The sequence below is a fragment of the Enhydra lutris genome, unplaced genomic scaffold (assembly GCF_002288905.1).
Source record: "Enhydra lutris kenyoni isolate GAN:26980312 unplaced genomic scaffold, ASM228890v2 scaffoldscaffold12, whole genome shotgun sequence".
Lineage (NCBI taxonomy): Eukaryota > Metazoa > Chordata > Mammalia > Carnivora > Mustelidae > Enhydra > Enhydra lutris.
In genome coordinates this window covers 6,668,286-6,686,923 of record NW_019154096.1, presented here as the reverse complement: position 1 = coordinate 6,686,923, position 18,638 = coordinate 6,668,286, and the positions used below count along the sequence as shown (strand labels likewise).

At 41.0% G+C, this 18,638-nt stretch overlaps 1 protein-coding gene across 1 annotated transcript in view; it reads right to left on the bottom strand.

Annotated features, from left to right (window-relative positions):
• The window catches only part of LOC111145321 (N-acylsphingosine amidohydrolase 2), a 64,381-nt gene that overhangs the window by 24,065 nt on the left and 21,678 nt on the right, over positions 1–18,638 (bottom strand). The window contains exons 7-11 of the mRNA XM_022500158.1: positions 11,601–11,721; positions 9,818–9,943; positions 5,260–5,346; positions 3,491–3,595; positions 3,273–3,354 (exon numbers count right to left, since the gene is read on the bottom strand). Coding sequence (XP_022355866.1) covers positions 3,273–3,354; positions 3,491–3,595; positions 5,260–5,346; positions 9,818–9,943; positions 11,601–11,721 — 521 coding nt within the window. The remainder of the gene's footprint in view (positions 1–3,272; positions 3,355–3,490; positions 3,596–5,259; positions 5,347–9,817; positions 9,944–11,600; positions 11,722–18,638) is intronic.

The window sequence follows — 18,638 nt, the reverse complement described above, 5'->3', positions numbered from 1 at the left end:
ACAATTAATAAGATGGCATTAGTAAGTACTAACCTTTATTTAACTACTTGAAATGGAAATGGATTAAATCCTCCATACAAAAGGTATAGAGTGATTGAATGGGGTAGGGGGCAGACCCAACCTTATACAGCCTACAAGAGTTCGTTCACTTCAGCTTTAAGAATATACATAGGCTAAAAGTGAAAGGTTGGATTAATATATTCCATACAAATTGAAACCAAAACTGAGGAGAAGCATCCTTATATCTGAAAAAATAGACTTTAAATAAAAAACTGAACAAGAGACAAAAAAGGTCATTATATAACGATAAAGGGGTCAATTCATCAAGGTGATATGACAATTGGAAATATTTCTGCACTCAATGTTAGAACACCTAAATATATAAAACAAAGATGAAAGGATATGAAGGGAGAAATGAACAATACAAAAATAGTAGGGATCTTTTTATCCCACTTTCAACAATAGAGAGATCACCCTGACAGAAAATCAACAAAGAAACACTGGACTTGAACCACACTTTAGACCAAATGAACCCAACAGACATATACAGAATATCTCATCCAACAACAGCAGAATACATATTTTTCTCAAGTGCACACAACACCCTCCATCTGAGAGATCATACATTAGGTAACAAAACAAACCTTAGCAAATTTAGAAGACTGAAATAATACCAGCTGTTTTTGGTGATGAAACTAGAAATCAATAATAGGAGGACAACTAGAAACTTCACCAATATGTGGAGATTAAACAACACATTACTGAAGAACTAATGCATCAAAGAAGAAATCAAAAGGGAAATGACAAATAACTCAAAACAAATAAAATTAGAAACACAATCTACCTAAACATATGGGGTCCAGCAAAAGAAGTTCTGAGAGGACAATTTATAATGCTAAACCCCTACATTAAGAAAAACAGAGGAGCACCTGGGGGGCAGTCAGTTAAGTGTCCAGCTCTTGGTTTCAGCTCAAGTTGTGATCTCAGGCTCATGAGATTGAGCCCTGTGTCAGGCTCCGCGCTCAGTGAAGACTCTGCTTGAGATTCTTGCTCTCCCTCTCCCTCTGCTCCTCCCCACCATGCTTGACTCTCTCTCTCTCTCTCTCCCTAATATGAATAAATACGTCTTTTTTTTAAAAGAACAGAAAAAAGAAAGATAATAAATAAGCAACCTAACTTTACACCCCAAGGAACTAGAAAAAGAAAAACAAAACCCAAAGTTAACAGAAGGAAGGAAATAACAAAGATCAAAGAAGAAATGAATAAAATAGAGACCAGAAAAACAATTGAAACAATTAATAAAACTAAGAGCTGGGGGCACCTGGGTGGCTCAGTGGGTTAAGCCTCTGCCTTCGGCTCAGGTCATGATCTCTGGGTCCTGGGATTGAGCCCCACATCGGGCTCTCTGCTCAGCAGGGAGCCTGCTTCCCCCTCTATCTCTGTCTGCTTCTCTGCCTACTTGTGATCTCTCTCTCTCTCTGTCAAATAAATAAATAAAATCTTAAAAAAAAAAAACAAACTAAGAGCTGTTTTTAGTTTTGCTTTGGGTTTTTGGCTTTTGAATTTTGTTTGTCACTAAGAAAGGTAAGAGTAGATGTTAGTAGATTCCAGTTCTATAATGTCAAGAATTTTAAAATTTAAGAATGGATTGGTTAAAAATTCTTCATATTTGAAAAACCTGGACTCAAATATCTTAAACTCTTATTTGTGCTTTCTTCCCCTCCCCCTTTTAGTATAAGGTGTTTATAGGGTGAAAAGTTGGCCTGTCTCAACTTCTGAATCTTATTGATAAGATTCTACTCCTTGCAAAGGAACACAGCAGGCTGGGCATGTTTGCGCATGTTTGCCAAGACTGGGAGCCCGTCCCAGAGTGTAACATCTTAACATGAGCCATGTTTTAGGGAGAGAGGCCTCTGCCCATTTCTCTGGTCGAAAACATAACAGTTTCTCTCAAAAGAGGAATGATAGTGTGTCTTCCTGTTAACCAGTCAGCACCCCTGAATCCCCAATTTCAAAAAAGTCATAGCCAGAGCAATAAGGCAAGAAAAAGAAAGAAAAGGCATTGAAATTGGAAAGCAACAGTAAAATCATCGGATGGAGAAAAACAAATACTGGAGGTTCTCGCTTCTACGTGGCCAAAATCATAGAAATGAGAGTAAAATGATGGTTTGTCAGGGGCTAGAGTGTAGGGAAGATGGGATTTGTGCAAGAGTCAAAGGGTTTAGCCACAGAAAGGAATGAACTACTGATAAATTGTACAACACAGATAAACCTCGAAAGCATGAGCTAACAAATGCCACATTTTTTATGATTCCACTTACAGGAAATGTCCAGAATAAGAAATCAGAGAGACAGAAAGATCAGGGATTGCTTAGATCTGGAGGAGATGAAGGTAGGGGGTTGTGAGAGCTAAAGAGTCCAGGGTTGTTTTTTGAGGTGAAGAAAATTCTCTGAAATTGGCCATGGGGATGGTTACCTATATCTGAAAATATACTAAAAACCACAGAGTTGTACACTTTAAATAGTACATTGTACAGTATGTGAATGCATCTCAATAAAGCTGTTAAAAATTACTATTCTAGGAAATTAGACCACCCAGGATGAAATATTACCAGGAAAGATAAGGCAAATGTCTCAAATTGCAACTATATTCATCATTTTGTCAGTAAACAGTTCCAAAATACAATATATAAAAAGCAGGAATGAAAGAAGCCGAAATGTTTCCTACAGGTGGGACTCAAATATTTTTCCATCTTCCCTACTTCACAGCGCATGTTACTACGGAGATGATCAGGATGAAAGTAGGAAGCCTACAATCCTCTGTCATAAATTTGTGGAAATGCACATAGAAAGAGGACTTGGCAGCCTGTGTCTGGGCTCCTGAAGACCTCTGCCTGGAGGACTCTGGGCTTCCATAAAGGCATTCATTAGCAGACGGTAGAGCGAGCTCCTATCATTGAAGGTACAATGACAATCCCACTCTGTACTCCTCCCAAGTCCACCCTCGTCCCAGACCTGTTAAAAACCATCCATCTGTAGACTGAAATGCAAGGGGAAGCTGTCTCCAATTCCGTTTGAATCAGTGGAAGCTAAGTTCCAGGAGACACGCATCCCTGGGAAATCTGGATGCCACGGACACACCTGGAAAGCACACACACCCCCATGTCTAAAAATAACAGTAAAAAACCATAAATGCATGGTGACCATTAGACCCTTCCAAACCCTGAAGCTTCAGAACCCGGAACCACAGATTTCATCTGACGGCACCTTACCCTGCGTAAAATTGGGGTTCCCGAATCCATCGATGGTCCCAGCCGCAAAACTGTAGCCCAGTGCGGGTTTACACGTTTTTGCCTAAAGGTGAGAGTTTTAAAACAACACAAAAATACAAAGTAAACACAAACAAGAAGAAGTTAAACTTCCGGTAAGTCATGAGATCAGACCACAGCTTTACCTCTGGGTCATCATCGCATGACTCAGTGATACTTACTGTGTGTGTGGAGTTGAGCTGGACGGTGACATCCGTCATATTCACCCACTGATGAGCTGCAACCAGTGGTCCCGTGACCTCCTGGGAGGCGGAGTCGTACAGTTCCTAGAAAACCCACACAGGCTTACTGTTAGTAGCAAAAGAGCTCAAATGAATAGTACCAACTGTGCCCAATAAGTACCATTTGGAGAAGCATCTGTCCGCCATGTTTTGTTTTGTCGGCTGCTTAAAATGGCCACTACCCACGCAGGTCTCTCTGCCTACCCTCATTGCTTCCCGGATGCCCCGCGTCCCTGAGACCTGGACCTGTGTCCACTCCCCCACAAATGGGACAGTCTAGTGATACAGGCTGTGGCACAAAAGTCCTCCCTTGAAAGACAGTCAAGAAAATTTAAGATGAGGAAGAGGCTCTCTTTGCCAGGATAAGAGCATAACCTCAGGGATTCTCCCTCAGAAGCGGGGAGTCCTCTGACAGGGCTGGCACCAAAGGGTGGCTGGAAAGACTCTGCACTCCCCCACCATCCACCCTTTGAGGTTCCTCCTTTTTTTTCCTGTAGGGTTAATTGATGCTTTTTCCATCTCATGGGAAATATGAGTCAGCGTTTTAGAAACAGCTTGTCCCACCTTACCACATGCCCCTTTTCCTGACACCTGCCTGTCTCCCATCCCCAATTTGACAGCCAAGTGGGGGGGGGTCTTGGAGAAAGCCCAAGTAAGAAAGCCCAGTAACACCAGCTGCCTCCCTGATTAGGAGCGAGGTTGTCCTTACTGAGAGAATCTGGAATGTGGGACAATCCCTGTGACTCCCAAGCCCAGAACGGTAACAACATCTGACACCAAACTGTGTCATGGGGGCGAATGCTAAATAGAATCGATTAATCTAGAACCATCCACTGATAATACCACAGTAATTAGAAAGAAACTGTAGCAATAAGGCTGGCTGGTGCCTCACGTTTTTAAGGGTGCTTTAGTTCTTCCTTCATTGCTCCTGAGACATTTCAGGACCCCGGAGCAAAATATTTACTGAAACACATGCATGGGCTCACACATACGCAACAAAGGTACGAGTTAGCCACGCAAAGGAAGAGAGATCCAACCATGGGAGAGATCTCAGCTTGAAGTCACCCTCCATCTTTTCATTCAGAAATCTGCCTCCAGAAGAGTGGAGGCAAAATATGGGGCCACAATTTCACAGAGGGAGAAGCAGAGAGCAACTCTTCATAATCTCACTGCAGACCAGATTCACTCCTCATCAAAAAATATCTTAAAAAAGAAAAGAGAAGAAAATAGAAGATGGACACTTGGGGCATATTGAAGACTAGGAACTAATCTGAAGGCAAATTGCAGGCATGGGGAGCAGTCCTGCTCAGTGTGGCCTTGTCACCAAAGATATTAAGAACAGTCAGGAGACAGGGCAGCAAAAGCCAAGAGAATCTGGATCAGTCCGGTCTTGCCAGACTCCATGTTAGCTGAAATTTTACACTCTCTATCACCGTGCCGTCTGAGGCAGGCACCTGGATGGAAACAGGATGTTTTCCCGAATCCTTGGTTTTAAAAAAGACTTCCTGTAAGAAGTCAGATGAGCCGTCAGAGAGACGTTCCTGCATGCCGTTGGAAGCAGCCTTCCTAGAGGGCCAGTGCCAGCCAACTCCATGGCCAGCACAAGCTCTCGCTGCCTCTTACCATTAAAGACTTCCTCGTGAATGCTGTCGGTGGGTTTTAAAGAACAACGTTAAATGAAGGTGAAAGAAGTGGGGCCCACGGCTAACCTTCGCTCTCTCATAGATTATCCGTCCTATAATCTGCGTGCTGCGGAGCATGTCCTGTCCGGGTCCCATAGCAACGCACATGCTGGGCTGCAAGACAGGGAGATAAGACAGATGGGCGGTGAGGTAAGCCGAGGGTCCAAGCTGAGGATCCAAGCGGCATTGCAAGGGAGGCTAAGTCAGCGGAGTTTCTAAGCCACATGCTAGCACTTCTGGTCAGATAGTCTCTCAATTTACAGATTATGTAAAGCAAAATCATTCATGGCATTGGAGCAGGGAAAGTCTTCCGAAATTGTATTGTAGCAACTTTTTTTTGTTACTTTTTAAAATTAAAAAAAAATTTTTTTTATTATGTTCAGTTAGTCCCCATGCAGTACATCATTAGTTTTTGATGTCATGTTCCATGATTCATGGTCTGCGTATAACACCCAATGCTCCGTGCAATACATGCCCTCCTTAATACCCTTCACTGGGCTAACCCATCCTCCCACCCCTCTCCCCTCTAAAACCCTCTGTTTGTTTCTCAGAGTCCACAGTCTCTCATGGTTCATCTCCCCCTTCCAATTTCCCCCAACTCACTTTTCCTTTCCTTCTTCTAATGTCCTCTGTGTTATTCTTTATGCTACACAAGTAAGTGAAACCATATGATACTTCTGACTTTCTCTGCATGACTTATTTCCCTCAGCATAATCCCCTCCAGTCCCACCCATGTTGATGCAAAAGTTGGGTATTCATCCTTTCTGATGGCTGAGTAATATTCTATTGTATGTATGGACCACCTCTTCTTTATCCATAAACAAGGAGCACCTTTACAGATTAGGAAACTGAGGCTCAGGTGGGTTGGATGATTTGTCAGGGACGGTACAAGTAGCTAATATCTGAGTTAAGACCTAAGCAAAGTTCCCCACTGGCTGCATATCTTCCTACGTGTTTGTTCTTGCCTGTGATTGCCTTAAATTGAAACTCAGTTAAAATTATACTGGAACAACTATATGATCTTTTGTGAAAAATCAGTAATAAATCTGGCTCTCTACTTCACTTCTTATACCAGATACTTTTAAAATGGGCCAGATGGCTAAATATTATAATTGAAAATTAAAAAGTATTAAAAGATAATATGGATGACTACCTTCTTAATATCTTTTGATTCATCCATATTGAGTTGGGTTTTTCTCTTATTTGCAGTCAAAGCATCCTATATGTGTGGCAAAATTATCACATTGTACACCTTAAAATTATATAATGTTGTATATCAAGTTACATCTCAAAAGAGGTGGGAGGGAAAAAAGCAAAAAAAAAAAATCCTAATGGATACACAATAGAATATAGATGAAATAGGTAATTTGGGGCTCCTGGGTGACTCAGTGGGTTAAAACCCTGCCTTCGGCTCAGGTCATGATCTCAGGGTCCTGGGATTGAGCCCTGTATCAGGCTCTCTGCTCAGTGTGGAGCCTGCTTCCCCACCCTCTCTCTGCGTGTCTCTCTGCCTACTTGTAATCTCTGTCTGTCAAATAAATAAAATCTTTAAAAAAAAAAAGAAACAAGTAATTTGCAAAAAAGAAGTGCAAGTGGTCATTCAACATAAAATATTTTCAATCTCATGAATAATTAAATATAAATTTAAACTACAAAAAGAGAACTCTTGGAGTGTTGTGTTGGTAAAGACTGAAAGGCTGATAAACCGGGTATCAGTGAGGGTTTGGGGAAATTGTCACTCACGCTCTGCAGTGGGGTGTTGGAGGGGAAGGGACTGATGTGTACCCCCTGGGGCTGTGCTGTCTTTCTCTTTGACAACAAATTCACTTCTAAGACTTTGTCCTAGGGGCATCTGGGTGGCTCATTAGGTTAAACTTTGGCTCTTGGTTTCAGCTCAGGGTGGTGGGATTGAGCCCCAGAGCCCCACATCAGGCTCCGTGATCAGAGGGGAGTCTGCTTGAGAGCCTCTCTCTCCCTCTGCCCCTTCCAAATAAATAAGTAAATCTTAAAAAAAAAAAAAAAAAAAAAGAATTTGTCTTAAGTGAGACTCATAGGCATGTGAAAATATGTACGACACACAACACAAATAGTGACCAGAGCATGTTTATGTGATGGAAGGAAGAAAAAGAAGGGAAAGAGGGTGTGAAGGAAGAGAGGGAGGGAAAGAATGTTCTCATCAGTATGGGACTGGTGGACTCATTTATGGCTGAAAACTATGGCATTAGTTTAAGTGATGTTTTCAAGTATATTCACTGGAAACAAGAAAGCAGGTTCCAGAACAGCTTTATGGTAGGACCTCATTTATAAACAACTCTACATGAAGATAAGTGCCTGGACACAGAAAATGCTGTCTGTAAGGACAGTCATTAAATTTTTAACAGGTTAATTGTGTTAGCTGTGTTAGGAGCTTCTCGTTTACCTGTTTTGTTTTTTGAACTTTTCAATATTATTTGAATTTTTAACAAGCATATATCTTTTTTTTTACATCAAAGCTAGTTTCTAAAGTTAAAGAAAAAATCTGCTTGAAGAAGCAGTGTTAAAGCAGAAGACATTGCAACATTGCCCTCTTTCAGTTTCTTAAGCGAATCACGATTTCGTTCAGAAAGCCATCTCTTCTTTAACAGTCAATGATTCCGTTTTCAGTTCCAGATAAGTTTAAGATGATCATGGCCATTCCCTAGGCCTTGCCGAAGACTGGGCAGAAACCCCAGTTCAAGCCAATCAACACATACCATTTCCCCAGCAAGTGCTTTGGTCCAGGAATGAGTATGTACCTCCATTGACCCAATCGAAACCAAAAAGAACTTTTATTCCATGGTTAGAAGAGAGGTTTTCTCTTCTGCCGTAGATGTGGGGAGAAAAGGACACCCTTCCCTTAGTGCTGATTGCCATCTTGCAAACATGAGGGAAGTCAATCTAGCAGATGGAACAGAACAGAGAGAAACAGAATTCTGTTGTGGGAGAGGGTGTGATTTTGTTGTAATTTTTTATGATTACCAAGTATGTTCATGGTAGAAAAAAAATAAAAGCGTATAAATGGAATAAAAACAATAAATAGATAAACAGAATAAACACTCCCTGTAATAATGCCAAACAGAGAAAAACCAGGGTTAACAATTCAGTGTGTTTCACTTTGTCTTTTTACTGGGACCCATTTATTTCCACAACTACAATCATAAAGAATATGTGATATTAAATGCTGATTTTCTTAATCAAGATCATGTACTCTGAGCTTTTTCCCACATTAAGTATTCCAACCCAACACACTGAGTTGATGCATAATATTCTATTGCAAATAGATCTCAGAATTTATTTAAGAATTGCAACTCTGAATTTTGGAATTTAACAAGTAATCTTCAATGTGAATTCATAATGTGTGGAAATTCTGCAAATGAAGAATAACAAAGCCAGACTTTCTATATAAAAATGGTAATATATAATAAAAAGGTGTAATTGTTAAAACTATACTACTCATTGGGTGGCATTGACTAGAATAGAAGAAATAGACCAGAAATGATGTCTAATGAAAGGAATATCACAGTGACATGTTCTATAGACACAAAGAATAGCATCTTCTCCTCAGGTCAAAGCCAAAAAAAAAAAAAAAAAAACCACAAAAACAAAAACAAAAAACCTGTAAATGAACATGTCAAGGAAACAGTTAAATAAATGAGGGTACATACACGCGTTCTTGTTGTCTTTACATTTTTTTTTAAGATCTTATTCATCTATTTGGCAGAGAGAGACAGCAAAAGAAGGAACACAAACAGGGGGAGTGGGAGAGGGAGAAGCCGGCTTCCCACCAAACAGGGAGCCCAATGAGGGACTTGATCTTGGGGCCCAGAGATCATCACCTGAGCTGAAGGCTGACGCTTAATGACTGAGCCACCCAGGCATCCCTCATTCTTGTTGTCTTAAAAACCTACCACATAGACCTATATAGGGTCATAAGAAGATTTTCAAGACCTATGAGGTGGAAAACTCAAATCCCAGACCAATAAAAAAATCAATAAATAAGTTACAAAATTTTATCCATGAATACTTAGAGGAGTACATGAGAAGAGGTGTGACAGTCATAACTCTTCATGGAGGTGGGCAGGGAAGGAAGTGAACAGGACTCACTTCCTACTGCTGTCTGTGTTTTCCATGTCGTGTGAGTTTTTACAGCAAGATTTTTTGTTTGTGACTTTAAAGAAAATTTTAAAATGTCAATCTTATATTTTTTTAAAAATCTGGTAAAATTATCATCAGTGAAAAACATCTCAGGCAGGCAATTTCGGTACTGACTCAGAACATCAGAAATGCCAAGGCGAAATGTTCCAGACTGTCCAAGTTTGGGGAAGGGTATTGTATCTCTGACATTGGCTAACTGTCTCACCATTCAAAAAACTTAGTGGTCAGTCCAATGGGAAACTAGAATTTTATCCAATCATAATTTAGTGGGTGCTCCTGAGAAGAGCTAGAGCTAGCAGTTGGTAGGCCTGTGTACACTTGAGGAAAATATAATTATTAATTAATGATGGATATTTAAGCATAAAATGCATATGAGATACAAAAACAAAGATTTCATGTCACGATTACCTACCCCGCCAATGGGACAAGAGCTATTGGCATTATCACAGGACTCTCCTGTGTTGATGCAATGTGGGCCAAGAACATTGGGGGACACGTCTCCCAGGTTTGATGAAGCGAAGGCTGCTACATACGGCCCCTGCCAAAAGAAACATCCAAGTGTCTTTTATTTCTTCTTATTTCCCATAATGATGTCCATTAAAAATGCAGACATTCAGTTCACTCTGGTGAACTGTTCAAAATCATTTGCAGACAATTAAAAGGAGGAGGTATAACATTCTGAGAAAATTTCTGAAAAAAATTCACACAGCAATCTGCATACATATTGTTACCCATGATATTCCAATGATCAATAAAGCCATTTCAAGTAGGAGAGTTTCAAACCTGTGCCACAACAGAAACATTTTTGACAAGGAACACAGCCTACAACAACAAATTGTAAAATGCTGACTCATCAAGCTATTCTCATATGGTATCTGGAGCTCAGAGATTTTCCTTGAAAAATAAATATCCTACTGGCTTAAAAACAGTATAGTGAATCCAGATCTTCCTTTGGCAACATTGAACCTAAATATAGCATCCACCACCCAGATCTCCCTCTGTGTAGCCTTTCTCTTATCCCTTCAACCTGAAGTAACAACACAGAACGTTTCCGAGTGGTGCAAGACCCTAACCTCAATCCAGCTAGCTGGTCTACCATTCCACTTTCAGTGTCTTCAGTTTTCTTAGGGAGAGAGAAAAACAGGTGTCAGAGATCATATGTCTCTTTTTATACCAAAAAGATAACCTATCTCAAATTGCCTAGCACCCAGTAATCATAAACAGAAACTTCCTTTCTTTTCCCTAAAACTCAAGCTCAAATGGAAAAAAAAAAAATAGTATTGGGTCAACAAAGAGCTTAAAGATCATATCAAATGTACATGGAACCAATAATTTTTATATCATTATACACCTTTTAGATATTTATTCTACTCAAGGGTCTGGGGCTCTCATCCTCTTCTATTCTTCTGCATTTGGGACTTGGACACCAGGGTCAAACAGAACAGGGTCCCGCCACCACCACCTAGCTGTCTGTAGTCGGTAATTTACACAGCTTTCTGAAGTACATGGACTGAGTTTTGGCCCCCTCTCTAATTCCAGCCCTCATTGCATTTCAAAGTTAAAAAAAAAAACAAGTCTGGGGCATTAGGGCTGTCTCTGACTTTGGCCTTAGCGAAGGAAAGTAAGACAAACTCCTTGAAAGGAATTTCGCCATTAACAGGGAAATCCGAACCAGTGAAAAAGATGCATCACCTTGCCCTCAGTCGGGTTCTTAACACTATTCAGAAGGTGCTTAATACCTCCGTAGCTCTGAAAACAGAAGTAAACATCAACACAACTTATCCTATTTCCAAGTTGGTCAAAAACTATTCCATATTGCCAAAATCCTGAACTTGTCCTTCCTTATCCAACCAACTATAACTGGATGAAACCATCCATAGAAGTAGTATTTGACACAGTTAGCCATTTTTAATTTCTCTTTCCCTGTCAGGGAGGATGGAGAAATCTTCTCCAAGCATGTGAGTATGTGATGTCCATGATAACACTTGACACTGAGGATGTGAATCAGCTATTCTTTATTATTGTTATTATTGTTATTAATATTATTATTATTATGTTCAGTTAGCCACTGTATAGTACATGACTAGTTCTTGATGTAATGTTCAATGATTCATTAGTTGAATCAGCTATTCTGAGCATGGCATGAATGGTGATAAGTGGGTGAAGAAGATGCTTCCAATGACCCAAATTCTCACCTGTCCAGGTAGATAGCCTTTGTTCTTCTCTTGCTCAAAAAGGTACGAGGCGTAGCCCACGTTGTCGCTATTGACGAGATGATTGCTGTTGTTCATGCTGACCGGGTGGATGGCAAACCAGCTGTAAAAAGAATAAAGAGCCAGACAATGGGGGCAAAAACAATGACTGGGAGCTTATGTTTTCCCCAGCAGGAAAGGAAATTCGTTTTAATAAGAGGCATTCCGCATTTAGGTTCTTCCATTGTTGGGGAGCCCAAACGACTAGTCATATACTCCAGAAGTCTGATCATTTACTGAAATTTAAAATACAAAGCTCTATTTTTATAAATGTGTCGTCATCATCATCATCCTCATCATCCTCCTCAGTATCACAAGATTTAACAAGACCCAAGACTGGTCAGTGACCAGACGATATGGCTAAAACGCTGTATAGGCACAGACCCTGTCCTTTAAGACAGGTGCACATAATAATTATTAAAATCAATCCTATCTAATTCAGTAGACATTTACTGAGGTTCTGCTGTGTGCCAAGCACAGAATAAACTCAGTTTATGCTCAGAATCTTGCAGAAGACAAAAATGTAAACAAATGGCTTTAATACAGTGTGGCAAATGTTATAAAGAGATAGGCATAAAGTGTTTGGGGACTGCAGATGACTAGCAATTAATTCTTAAGGGCATTCCAGGGGAAAGGCACGACAAAGAAAGCACAGAGAGGTGTGAAAGAGGCTATTACACATAATTTGATGTATCCTTGTGCATAGTAATACCTCATTTAAGTGTAGAGCTACACAGTTTACCAACTAATTTCACATCTGTTACCTTACTTGAACTTCACAACAACCCTGAGAGCTAGACAGTCATTCCCTCCACTCCAAGTGTCTCAGAGACGCAAAATGGCAGCCCAAGACTGAAGTTCGCATCTCGGGAAACCTTGTCCAGTGGCCTTTGTAGGATCAAACCTCCACACAGGTGAAAAAGAGACCTACAGAATGGAGGGCTATAAAGCAAATTCACTAGAATGAATGTTCAAGAGAAGAGAGACACCCATTCCTAAAGTCTCAGGCCAATTTAAGATTTGTTAAAAAAAAAAAAATCCTTCATTGATGTAAGTCTTGCTGAAAGCTTTTTAAGCATCTCAGCTTACATTCCTACCAAAGTAATAGCGCTCAAAGCTGAACATTTACTTAATGACTAGGGATGTTTCTAACCCTCAAGGCTGTCATTCAGGATTCAGTCCTCATTGCCCACCTGATGTATATGTAGGTCAGAGACGGCCAGCACCACGCCCATGAAAGTTGGGCAGGCAACATGGATGGGTTAAGCTGGTTGATGGAATGGCGACTGGCATGAACTGTGGATACCTGGAGGCATGGTTGGAAGACCGTGACCTCTACCATGCTGCTTATGAGAGTCTAAGCCAATGCTGCCAGCTCTTGCCTACATCCATGGTTTTGTGAAATGTTTATCAATTTAAAAACTCTTAAAGAAGTAAAGGGCATGAGAGGGAAGGATTGGGAGGCTGTGCAAAATGGGGGAAAGGGAGTAGAAGACACAGGATTCCAGTCATGGCATGAATCAGTCATTGGTGTGAAAGGCACAGCACAGGAAATAGAGTCCATGGCTCTGTAACAGTGTTGTATGGTGACAGACGGGAGTCACACTTGTCATGGGCATAGCACATGGCATACAGATATTGTACATGGCATCACTCCATTGTATACCTAAAATTAATGTAACATTGTGTGTCAACTATGCTCAAATTAAAAAAACTGAAATTGAAAAAAAAGAAGAAAAGTAAATAACATAGGATAAAAGGAGAAGAATGGTTACCAGAGAAGAACCTTCAAACACATAGGCAGCAAATGTAGTTTGTGAACTCTTTGGATTCCGATTCAAATAAAAGGACTGTGAAAACTCTTTATTGGTACAAACAGGGAAAACTGAATATAGACTGGGTTTGAGATCATGTTAAGAAATTATTGCTAATCTTGTTGGTTATGATAGGGGATTGTAGTTATACTCTTTTTATGTTTTTACTGGATAGAGCTACACACTGAAATATTTATGAGTGAAATGATTTGATATCTGGTATTTGCCTTTTTTTTTAAAGATTTTATTTTTTTATTCGACAGACAGAGATCACAAGTAGGCAGAGAGGCAGGCAGAGAGCGAGACGGGGAAGCAGGCTCCCTGCTGAGGAGAAAGCCTGATGCGATGCGGGCCTCCATCCCAGAGTCCTGGGATCATGACCTGAGCTGAAGACAGGGGCTTTCCCCACTGAACCACCAGGTGCCCCCTGGTATTTGCTTTTAAAAGTCTTTTAAAAAACAAACCAGAAGTAGAGGAGGGATGGAAGAGAGTGGCAGAGAATTGCTAATTACTGAAGCAGAATAAGAGTTGAGTGGAGATTCATTAGGCTAATTATGCTAAATTGACATATATTTGAAAATTTCCATAAGAGTTTTTTTTTTCATGTTGACATCCATTTTGAATTTTTCTTTTAAACAGCGTTAGGCCAAATCACCAGTCTAAAGCAAAATTCAATCCCCAAGGTATGTCTTTGTTACGATGTAAAGGGACAGAAATTTAGGCTAAAGGGAATTCTAAGATCATCTCCTAGAAGTTACTTGCAGAGTTTCTATGTTTAAAAAAATAAAAAAATTTTAAAAACCCTTACCCTAGTTTCTTTGGAGTGTGTGTGTGGTTTGTCTCCTTCTCCTAAAACTCAAGTGCCAGAGAAAATTCTAGTCAACTAGTGTTTTCCAGGTAGCTGGGAGTCTGTTTTTGCAGTGTTACTCCATCTAGTTTGGAAGGGAAAGGGGGTAGAGGCCATGACAGCTCCTTGGCTCCTGGACCAAAATACTTGCGTCTGATAGGACTGCAGGGTCAGCCACATTTGGCCAGACTGCAACCTCTCCAGTGTGAAGGAAACCTATAGAACAATTTTGTCAACAATGGCTATCATTTAGCACTGATTAGGTGAAGGATTTTATGCTCAGGATCTCATTTCATTCTAACAAGAATGCTTTGAGTCAAATGCTATCATTGTCCTTATTGTAAAGCTAAGGAAATGACCCCTCCGAACAAGGCAGTAATCTGACCAAGGCCACCCCCTTGTAAGTCAAGAAGCAGGTCCATGAATATCCAGGTTTGTCAGATCACAAATCCCAAGTTCTTATCTGTCATGGGATACTGGCTCTGTTCCTCTGTTTCATTCACTGGCTCATTGAGTACACATTTCATTAACTTTGATTCTGTGCCAGGCGCTGGAGACATGGAGATGAACAAGGCGTCATCTTGTCCTTGAGGAATGCTTCACAGCGGGGGGACATCTGAGCTGGGTCTTCAGAGATGGGTAAGAACTTAGCAAGGGGATCACTGGAGAAAACTCATTCATAGCAAAGGCGTGGGGATGGGAAGGGGTATAGCAGGTTTGGAGGATGGATAGTTAATCTGGCCACAGCACAATGGGTAAAGGCGGGGAGACAGGACATGGCAATTGTTCTATTCATTCAATCAGCATGAATTTATTAGTAGACAAGCATGTGGTTGGATTGTGTTAAACCCCAATGAACACAGAGAGGAATCAGGTATGTCCCCTACCATCAAGGAACAATAATATCTGGAGAGAAAGCAAATGCTGAAAATTGTGATCTGTTAATTAGACTAAAGACTTGAATTCTTCTTGTTTTCATGTGTTTGCTTTCATTTATTTTAGGCCTTAGAAAATTAACAGAATTTTTTTCTCTATGAAACTGAAAAAAATAAGTATTTGAAAAAGTTATTTGATATTTCAGAATAAGAAGATGCGATATATTTCCTCCTCTGGCCTTTAGAATATGTGCTATTGAAATGTCAGGCTTGTCACAGCAACCAAAGTACTATGGCAATAGATGAATTTTTATAGAGATACACAGAAAAGCAATCATTCTTAGTTTAAGAAAGCTGCACTCATAATTTATTTTATCTGGTCAAAAAAATGTTCTTCAAAGCAGAGTTCAAAAGAGAAAAAGAAAGGTGAAAGTGATTTCAAAAGAAGTTAGAATATGGATATAAAAGGATATATATGCCCCTATTAATAAAACTCTAAAGGGGCGCCTGGGTGGCTTAGTCATTAAGCATCTTCCTTCAGCTCAGATCATGATCCCAGGGTCCTGGGATCAAGCCCCACGTCGGGCTCCCTGCTCAGCGGGGAGTCTCCTCCTCCCCTTCCCTCTGCCTGCTGCTCCCCCTGCTCATGTGCTCACTCGCTCTCTCTCTCTCTCTCTCTCTCTCTAATACATAAATAAAATCTTTAATAAAATAAACACTTCTAAATAATGATTAGGTCACAGCTAAAGCAGGGCCTTCTGGGGTTAGCAGGATACAATCAAGGTACCAGGGAAGGTCAGAGGTTTGAGATTTTATTCCAGTCTGTAGCACAGTTAGTTAAATTTCTGGGTCTCTGTTTCCTAAGACTGAACAGTAATAAATTTTGACTATGCTTTGTGACTCAATACAGAGCAAATTAATATAGACTATTCTAAGTATTCTCTCCTCCTGGGTCACTGAGGCATTTTCTAGGGCCTCTTTTAATTCAGATACTCTGTGCTTCTTACTCCAAAACAGAAAAAGAAAAGCCAGATGTGAAAATGGAGCTGCTTCCATATTCTAAAACAGTAACAAACCCACCCCAAGTGCCATTCTCTCCAACCTGGGCCACCACGTCCAGCATGAAGGTTGTGCCTTACATAGGAATGTGTTCCAAAGGGGTAAACAGAGGCTGAAATCCAGTCCTTGCCCGGCTCATAGAGCTCAGCACCTCAGTCAGCCCAGAGAAGGGAGTGCCTGTGTATGCTGTGCACGAAGGTCTTATGCACTAATGGCAGCCCTCTCCAGCCTAAATGTCCACCAATGGGGAAGGAGAATATTGTACATCCATTCAAAGGTAGTGTTCACAAAGATATGTAGTAGTATGGGATTCTTTGAGGTAAATACAATATAGGAAGCTGTAGTGGATTGAACAGCGCCCCCCCCCCCACCATATTCACGTCCACCAGATCCTCAGAACATGACCTTATGTGGAAATAGTCTTTAGAGATATAAACAAGGGAAAGAGCAAATGAAATCATATTGGCCTGGGTTAGGTCTTACATCCAGTGACTGGTGTCCTCATACCAAGAGGAAAGGAACAGAGAGATGCCCTGAGACATCGAGAAGCAGGCAATGTGAAGAGAAGGGTCTACAACAGAAGCTGGGGGACACATGGAACAGACTCTCCCTGAGAGCATCCAAGGGAAACCAACCCTGCCAGCTGATTTTGGATTTCTGGCCTCTTGACATGCGAGAGAATCAATTTCTGTTGTTTTAAGCCAGTCAGACTATAAGAGTGTGTTAGGACCTCCTTAAGAAAGTGCTACAGAGGCCCTATGTTTTAGCAGCTAGAGTACTAGCTCTAGACTCAGACACAAATTGCTTAATCTAGTGGAACCTCAGTGTTCATTTCTGTAGGATAATGATAACTGTAGTATTTGCCGCCCATTTGACAACCAAAGGAACAAGTAAGCACATCCAAAGTGCTTAACACAACCAATGATCTCCACTAAGAATGGAATGGATTACCACTATGATGAGCAGGATGGTTGTAATCCTGACCCCGCTGCTGTAGCTGATGACGGTGATGGTCAGGAGAAGGGGGAAAGAGATGCAAAGCTCTGTGTGTGTGCATGTGTGTGCGATAAGATTAAGACAACACTAAAACATAGGGTGCATGTGAACCTGGGTATATGCCACCCACATCATATGCACATGAACTAATGAAAGGAAGAAACCTTGCCCTCCTGTGGCAGAATTGGTAAGAATTGGTAAGGGCTTACCAAATACCCAGAGTCGTCTACTTCCCCATCTCCCTAGCAGGATGGGACCTGTGAAGAGCTCTGGCCAATCACACAAAAGCAAAAGGACCACTCGATTTTTCTGGGACTTTGCGTGTGGGGGAAATGTGCACATTTCGAGTCTTTAACAGGTTATGCCACTAGAATTTCATGGTCTGTCTGCTGTGGCTCCTGGTGCGAATTACCCTAAACCACCCACCCCTTTTCCCCTCCCTTACAGTCCTCACCCTGCCCCACTACAAAATATCTGGAAAGGAGAGGAAAGAGTGTTTCATTGCTTTATACTAGTAGGACCCAAAGGACAAGTTGAATTTTTAAACAAGCAGACGCAGTGAATACGAACCAGACTGCTCAGATAAAAGGAAGACCATGAGCTCTAGCCAGGGGAGACTTCCTGAAGTTACAGGTGAACTCAGTGGCCAGCATCCCCCAAAAATCTTTCTACCATCTCTCTTCCATTCTCAGTTATTTTTATTGTATTTTTTATATTTTTATTGTAATATATTTTAATATTTTTATTGTCATCTGGGACTTTCATTCAAAAGTCCCAGATGACCCTCTCAATAATGTTATTGGGGAGATAGCTGGTTTCGGGAGGTCCCAGTAAGTCACTGCAATCAAAATTCTTATATCCTAAATGGCATGGTAAAGCAATCAACAAAGGCAGAACAAGAAATGGCCCAGAGCGTATCTTCTAAAATCCAGCCTAATGAACCAGGAACTGAAGGAACTGAAAGGAAGACAGACGTGATTTGGCTTTTGGGATCTATTATTCAGAATAATCGGGGGCACCTGGGTGGCTCAGTGGGTTAAAGCCTCTGCCTTCGGCTCAGGTCATGATCCCAGGGTCCTGGGATCGAGCCCCACGTCGGGCTCTCTGCTTGGCGGGGAGCCTGCTTCCTCCTCTCTCTCTGACTGTTTCTCTGCCTACTTGTGACCTCCCCCCTCTCTCTCTGTCAAATAAATAAAAAATATCTTTATAAAAAAAGAAAGAATAATTGGATAGCAGGATAATACGAAGATGGACAAAAACACAGAGAACAACACCCCACTTGTGTTTGGGTAACAGGAGTGAAAACGAGCAGAAACCTTCCAGAGGGCCGTTTGGCCACTTATAAGAAAAGGGGTAGTAACCAGCAGTCCTTTTGAGCCCAGCAATCACA